Source organism: Herpailurus yagouaroundi, unplaced genomic scaffold (assembly GCF_014898765.1).
Source record: "Herpailurus yagouaroundi ecotype Mexico unplaced genomic scaffold, PumYag 210, whole genome shotgun sequence".
Taxonomy (NCBI): Eukaryota; Metazoa; Chordata; class Mammalia; order Carnivora; family Felidae; genus Herpailurus; species Herpailurus yagouaroundi.
The window spans coordinates 13,784,556-13,792,088 of record NW_024412441.1 but is presented as its reverse complement, the minus strand read 5'-3'; the positions used below and the strand labels follow the sequence as shown (position 1 = coordinate 13,792,088).

Here is a 7,533-nt window from a genome sequence, read left to right as displayed (position 1 = left end):
TATTCCTTTTTAAGTCTTCATCTGCTAATTTTATTATCTGTCATTTCTGGGTTTGTTTCTATTGACTGATTTTTCTCCTGATTACATTTCCCTACCCTTTTGCATATTTGGTCATTCTTGACATTCTGAATCTTATGTTGCTGAATGTCTGTATTTTGTCATTGTCCTTTAAACAAATCATGAAATTTGTTTTGGCTGGCAGTCTTGGTCATCACGGATGAACTTATTTTTTATGAGACTTGCTTATAAATTTTGTTGAGGGGACATCTAGAGGTACTTTTACTCTGGGGCTAATTTAGCCCTTCTACTAATGTGTAACTTTCCTGGAGTTTCTACTGAATTTTCTGGACATTCAACAAGGTCTCTTCACTTTGGCTGGTTGAAAGTTAAACATGTCCCAGCCTCGTGTGAGTCCTGGAAAGCAGCCCATACTCCCTGGCAGTTTAGCTCACACTGAGGAGTTTCACTGTATGTACGTGCAACTTAGTGTTAGCAACTTTCATGAAGATAGTGCTGGAGTCCTTGTTATAGTCTTTCCTCTCCGATCCTCTGCCTTGAAAAGTCTTCTCGGCTAACTCCTCAACTCAGCAAGACCACTATGGTCTGCTTAGGTTCCCCCTCCCTGTGCTGCAATTCAGAAAGTACTTCCAGCAAAAAATTTAAGGTGACAACAGAGCTTGCCTCGTTTCTTTTTCTTTCTTTCTTTCTTCCTTTCTTTTCTTTCTTCCTTCCTTTCTTTCTGGAATCACAGTCCTGTGGTAAGTGCTGTCCGATATCTGAAACCGTGATTTCATATATTTTGTGCAATTTTCGAGTAGCTTGCATTAGGAATGTATCACAGGCCAAATGTGTCCCCCTCACCTCTAATGCCTAATGTGATGGTATTAATAGGTGGAGCCTTTAGGAAGCCATTATTTATGAGGGCAGAGCCCTGATGAGTGGGATTCGTGCTCTTATAAAAGAGGCCCAACAGAGCTCCTTTGCTCCTTCCTCCATGTGGGGGTACAACAAGAAGTCTGCAACCCAGAAGAGGGCCCTCACCTAACCATGCTCGTGTCCTGATCCCAGACTCCCAGTGCCTAGAACCATGAGAAATAAGTTTCTGCTGTTTATAATGTACCCAGGCTGTGGAATTTTGGTATAGCAGCCTGAATAGACTAAGACAAAAACGTAGTCTTGGAGAAGTTACTTGGGTATGGCAGAAGTGGGAATCTCTACTTCCTCCGTGGAAGCACATTCAATATAGCGATGTGCTCTTCCAGCCCCTTCTCAAGAGGCTAGGTTCTCAAGAAACAGAAGCTGTCTGTGGCTGACTAAACAGACAAGGAAGCTCAAAGGATCATGGTAGCTCACAGGATTGCGGAAGGGCCAGAGAAGCTGTTTAATACTGTCTTTTTTTTTTTTTTTTGAGACAGAGAAAGAGCGTGAGCAGGGAGACAGGCAGAGAGGGAGAGAGAATCTTAAGAAGGCTCCATGCTCAGCACAGAGCCCAACACAGGGCTCGATTCCACAACCCAGAGATGACGACCTGAGCTGAAATCAAGAGTTGAACGCTCAACCAACGAAGCCACCCAGCCACCCCTCAAGATTGTCTTTATAGGAACTACGCCCAACACGTGCCTCAGACACTGTTCTGATGAGAAAACCACTTCTGGTGCCATTGCTGCCACCAAATTCTAGACAATCAGTGTGTACAACTGTCACTTCTGCACCAGGAATTCAATTATACCACAACCACCACTGCTACTGCCTACCCGGAGGTGCCACTTCCTGTGTCAGGAACTAAATTGTGTCCCCACCGCTAAAGCTGCAACCTCCACACAGAGTGTGCCCTGTGTTTAACTCTAGTTGCACTCGCTCTTGAGTCTGGCGAGGAAAGCAAGAGTCTGTGATTTTCAGCTTCTATAAGGAATGAGCTTTTCTTCCCACCAAGACTCATGAAGTGGATGATTCCCCCAATTCAAAATGTGGTTGTGATGCTCAGCCAAAACATCCACCATGGAGGAACTATTAGCGAATCTTGGATGGCTTTCTGGCACTCGGTACTGGAGCATGGAATAAAATCACTCATTTTGTTTCTGGAAAAGGGATCCACGATCCAGTCTCTTTTGGAGCTTATGAGAGGGGGCCACTGCCAGATCACATGCGTATTCCATACAAGCAACCTCTAGAGAAGTGGCCTTTTGTACAGTTCAGCAACTGGTAGTAACACTATCAGTTCTAATGACCGGTCTCCTGACCTCAGGTTGCAGAAGAAGACAGGAATGAAGATGGCAAAATATTATTAATGGTTCTTGAGCCAAAATTCTCGGAGGGTGGGGCATACTTCTGAGTTTCTGGTATGTAATGAACTGGGGAAAAAAAGGATCTAGATACATTCTAGAACCATAACAAGAAGTGAGCCAATCCTATTGGATTTATTTATTGTTCTGATCATTAAGAACCATTGACCAAATGGCGCAATGTTTAAGCCATTACTAACACCTTAGCTCAAAACAAAAACAAAAACAAAACACAAAAAATGAAAAAACTGTGCAGGGTACATTATATCTGAGCCCTAAGGAAAAAGGGTGCTGACAGGAGGTTTTAGCGACGGTAAGGAAAAGAGGATTGGGTATGGCAGATGGGATGGTGATATAAAGTGGGCCACGTGGAGTCTGGGAAGCAGGGGAGCCCTGGGGAGAGAAGAGGCTGCAATCTGAAGATACTGGGCATCAATGGAGGAAAAGAACAACAGAAGATAAGAGTGGCCTGGGTAAAAGGAAGATAACCATTCTACCTCCTTGCCAATAATTCTAAGAAAGAGGTTCAGAGGGTGGAGAAGAGTACCTACTATAAGCCAAGAATTAGGGATTCAGAGTGAGCATATAGATTCATGCATTGACAAACCAACTGACTGAAATTTGGAAGAAATCACAGATCTGACTTGGACCTTCTCGCTTCCCTCTTATCTTGAATTGTGCTTTTCCTAAAGTTCTTTATGTCTAGCGTAGCTTGGAGAGACCGAGGAACTTTGTTGTGCAATAATCCTTTTTTTTTTTTTTTTAACGTTTATTTATTTTTGAGACAGAGAGAGACAGAGCATGAACGGGGGAGGGTCAGAGAGAGGGAGACACAGAATCAGAAACAGGCTCCAGGCTCTGAGCTGTCAGCACAGAGCCCGACGCAGGGCTCAAACTCACGGACCGTGAAATCATGACCTGAGCCGAAGTCGGCCGCTTAACCGACTGAGCCACCCAGGCGCCCCAGGTGGGCAATAATCCTGATGGAATGGAATTGCTGGTTGCCTCCCCAGTGCACACTCCCTCCATGGGCTTCGGGTGGGGCCTGATAGGCCAGATCAGGGTAGTCCCAACCCTTTGTCACAGCAATGGTTTCAGGGATGGGCAGTAGCCCAGGTGTAAGGTAACAACCATCTGATATCCTGCTGGCCACCGTGCTGTCAGGGATGAACTAAGCTGATCTGCTCAGAGGAAATCCAAGAGTCATTTGTGTGATGAGTGAGTCAAGAGAAGCTCTCTCTCCTGGGCAGTGTGGTGTAATGCCTGGACAGTACAGCCACTTATCCTTCAGGAAGGAAGCCAACCTACATAGGAAATTGACCCAAAGAGAAGAGAAAACCTGAGAGAAGTGTAGAAAAAATAGAGCCAGAGTTGTGATCAAGCCATGCCTGAAGCTCAGGCAACTTCTGAATGTTTTGACTAAGGAAGCCCATATACTTCCTTTGCTAGTGAAGCCAATTGGGTTGACTTTTCTATTTCTTGCAACCAAAAGCATCCTAGCCGTGATACCAAATGATCTATTGGAATCCCTTTTTCCATTTCTTGGGTAGATGTGAAGGGACACAAACAAAATGACCAAAAAAATGAATATATTTTAAAGCCTTACTGTCCTTCTGGGGTTCTACTCTCAGCTTGGTTTAGGCAGGTGGTCACATTGTTAGGAAGAGGAGATGGGAAAGGTTTGAAAAGTGAGCAAGAAGCCCAAAGAAAGGGTAGAGAAAAGTAAAAACAGGAGATTATAAAGTAAAAGAGAGGCAGAACGTCAATGGAAACAACACAGAAGCCTCAGAATTATCCTATTCTTCTGGATGCTGTGTTAACCAAGCCCAGTGGATTCTGTCATCTACATATCCCCAGTCCCCACGGCCTCCTCTTTATTTTCACAGTGATGCTTGGTTCAGACCTTCATGATCTCTCTCCTTCTCATGGTCTCTGCCTTTGCTCTCATCCCCTCCAAATTTATTTTCTACACCACCGCCAGAGTGATCTTCTCAAAAGAGAGCTCTAAACATTTTCCTACTGAAAAATTTTTGATGCCTCCCTCATGTGGAACATGGGAAAGGGCTGAGCTTTGAAGACAGATCATTTTGAAATCCATCTCTGCCACTTACCAGCTGTGTGACTTTGGGCAAATTTCTTCATTTCTCTACACATCGCCTACTTCAACAACAGGCAGGATTCCTTTGATTACCAGTGACAGAAAATGACCCCATACTCATTAGATAAAAGGGGAGGAGGAACTCATTAACTCAAGTGACCAACTGAAGAAAAATAGTACAACAGGGTCTCAGGGATAACGAGAAGCAGAATTCACAAATAGCCTGTACTGTCTCTGCCTTTCTGGGGAGGGGATGGTGGTAAGGGAGGGTTTATATTTCCATTTTTGTTTCTCTCTGCATTTTAGCTTTATTTTCTTGGATTGGATATTTTGTGAATGGCTGGAATGTGAAACATGAATGGCCAACAGCTTCCAGGCTCACATCTTCTAGTTTAGTTCATAGAACAAGGGAGACTCCTATTTTGAATCCCAAATTCAAGCTTTTCAGGAATGGCTCTGACTGTCCTATGTTGGATCAGGCACCCACCCAGGGCTAATCAACCAGGGGCAGGGGAAGGCGCAGGGGCAGGATGTGTAAGAAGATGGCAGCTTCTATTTAAACCACATGAGCACAGAGAATAAATCAGAAAGAACATTTAGCAGAAGCAAATGGTGCTGTTCTGGAAAGACAACCCAGTAGATACTCTTTACAAATTTTATCTCATGTGCTCATATAAATGAGTTCCAAGTACACGGATAGCACCTGAGCACAATACACAGCTCTGCAAATTCTCAATTAAGTTCCCAATTTAATACAAACCAGTTCCCCTGCACCACTAATCCTGTACCCTGTTCACCCTAGATGGCTCACCAATCCCCAAAAGTTGGGTACTGTTTCCTCCTATCCTGGTGCAGGGCTGTATTTCCCAGCCTTTCTCAACTTACTCCTATTAGCCCCTTAAACCCAAGCCAGTGATACCCTTCTTCGAATCCTTCCTCAGCACACCCAGACCCAACAGCCTTCTCTGCACTTCAAGAAGCCTCTTCTTAGCCTCCAGCACAGCACTGACCACATCATATGGTAATTACCTGTTTGCTCATCTGTTTGTTTTCCTCCTCTCTCTCCAGAGACTGTGGCTTTCCAGCTCTTCGTCCCGCGTCCAGGAATAAAGCCTGGCATCTAGTAGACCTCAGTAAATGCTTGTTAAATGAAATACAGGATGAATCAATGCAGAGGAGGAAGTAGAGGGAAACGAGGAGAAGGCTAAGTAGAGATTTCACTGTTCACACACAGACCTGTGTGTTTCGACATTAGCAGTTTCAAAGGGAGAATAGCCAGCAGAGTCTGCGGATGCTTAGAAACAAAGTTGCTTCCTGTCCCTGCAATCCCTGAAATGTGAAAGCTGGCTTTTGTTGTTGTTGTTGTTGTTTTTACCACTGTATTATCTTCTTTGCTTGTTGGAAAGTAAGCTTTCTGTTGACATCTATTTGGTCCTGCCGGCTAACCCGTCAGTTCATCCACATGCTGACCTGGGGATCCAGGATAATGCCCCCACCCGTCCACATACGCACTGGTGGAATCAGACCAGAACTCTAAGTATTCCTGGCAGTCAGTCTGGGTTCTTCTATGGGCCAAAGGGATGAGGTCACCATTGCCAATGAAGTCACCACTGCATGATTCATCCAACATCAGCTCCCTACTTGGGGTGCTCTGACATTCCCAGAGCTTCTCCCAGAGCATCCAGAACCTGGGTTCCCGCTATCCTTCAAGGTTCCGGAGCTGATCCTCCAGTTTCTTGGATCCTTAGTGAATATCTGCCCCCTCTGAGAAGTATTATAAGAACCGAGAGGCTGGAGTCCTGAATGGGGGAAGCCTCAGGGAAGCGTTTATCCTCCAGTCCCAGGACAGACCTTGTCATCCCTCATAAAGGCCTTCCTGTTGTCTCCAGCAACTGCTTCTCTCCTTGTCCCAAACTTTTTACCAGGATCTCTCCAGACACATTCTGAAAGCCTCCAGAGTTCTCAAGGGTGAGACCTGATTCCACAGATGAGTTCACATTTATAGATGAGAAAGCTGAGGCTGGGAGAAGAGAAGTCACATGTTCATGGTAACACCACTAACAAGTATCAGAGCTGCGACCAAATGCACTCTCCCTGCTGGAGGTACTCTGGTAGCTTCTTAACCTCTTCTGATAGACCTTCCTTTTAGAACATTAGTTTCTACGAATGCTGCCTGAAGAAATGGTCCTGTAGGCAAAGGGGGCAAATCCTCCTTTCTTCCCCTCTCACAGGAAGTGGCAGACACTGGCCTTGAACCAAGACCTGATTTCAAGGCCCTGTCCTGCCTTCCTTAACCTGTCATTCAGAATACAAAAACTATCTTCCAGATTCACTGCATAATCTAAAGTAGTGGGGCAATGCCAACACCCACACTTAGACCCAAATGTGGAGGGGTCTGGTGAGATGTTCAGTGTGACTTCACAAAGACCTTCCAATAATCCAGGAAGTCTTTCTGGGACAGTGGAAATCAGATTTGGGGTTTGAGAGTTGAGTCCTGGGAAGTGAGGCATGGGGACATTCTCCAAAGTACGCTCCAGGTCTTTGAATGCTGGAATTAGCTGGAAGACTTTGGGATAACCACTTTGCCTCTCTAGGTCTGTTTGCTCATCTACAACCTCAAGAGAGCTAAGGGAGATGGTCCAGTTGACCTCTGCACAGCTTTTCAACATAGCATTTTCCAATCTTGTGAATCAATGAAAGAAAGCCATTTCTCACATTCAGCAGGGGATGGGAGGTTGTGGTTCCCTGGCACTCTCCCCTGCCCTCTCCTCCAGTGCCTAATGGTCAAAGCAGCACTGTAGGTCAGTGAACAGGACCCGGACAGACAATATTTCCAAGCTCTGCCCAGGCAGGGGTCAGAGGTTGCCCCCTGGATCACAGGCCAAGTCTTAGAGCAAGGGTATCCTCAGGGATCACAATCCACCACTTCGAAGGACACTCCGGACTGCAAGGCGACCTCAGAGAATGCTGCCTCCAGAGGACGCAGGGGTACATTTGCATCCAGACCCCACAGGGTCTCCTTTTTCTGGCTGTTGGAGGGTTGCTTCAGAGGTTCAAGATGGTGTGACTCCTTTAGGCACCAGTTTCAAAGTAAATGATTCAAGTTCGTGCTGTGAACAGCCTGCGTTGTTACTGGGGCGGGGGGGGGGGGGG

The 7,533-nt window shown here is 45.7% G+C and overlaps 1 protein-coding gene across 2 annotated transcripts in view; it reads right to left on the bottom strand.

The window, feature by feature from the left end:
• The window catches only part of ATP6V1E2 (ATPase H+ transporting V1 subunit E2), a 21,679-nt gene extending 14,152 nt beyond the window's left edge, over positions 1–7,527 (bottom strand). Inside the window, exon 1 of one of the 2 annotated variants that reach the window (XM_040453842.1) lies at positions 5,410–7,527. In XM_040453842.1, coding sequence (XP_040309776.1) covers positions 5,410–5,500 — 91 coding nt within the window. In that variant the 5' untranslated portion in view covers positions 5,501–7,527. The remainder of the gene's footprint in view (positions 1–5,409) is intronic. The other variant, XM_040453844.1, reaches the window with a different exon arrangement.
• Positions 7,528–7,533: the final 6 nt, after the last annotated feature.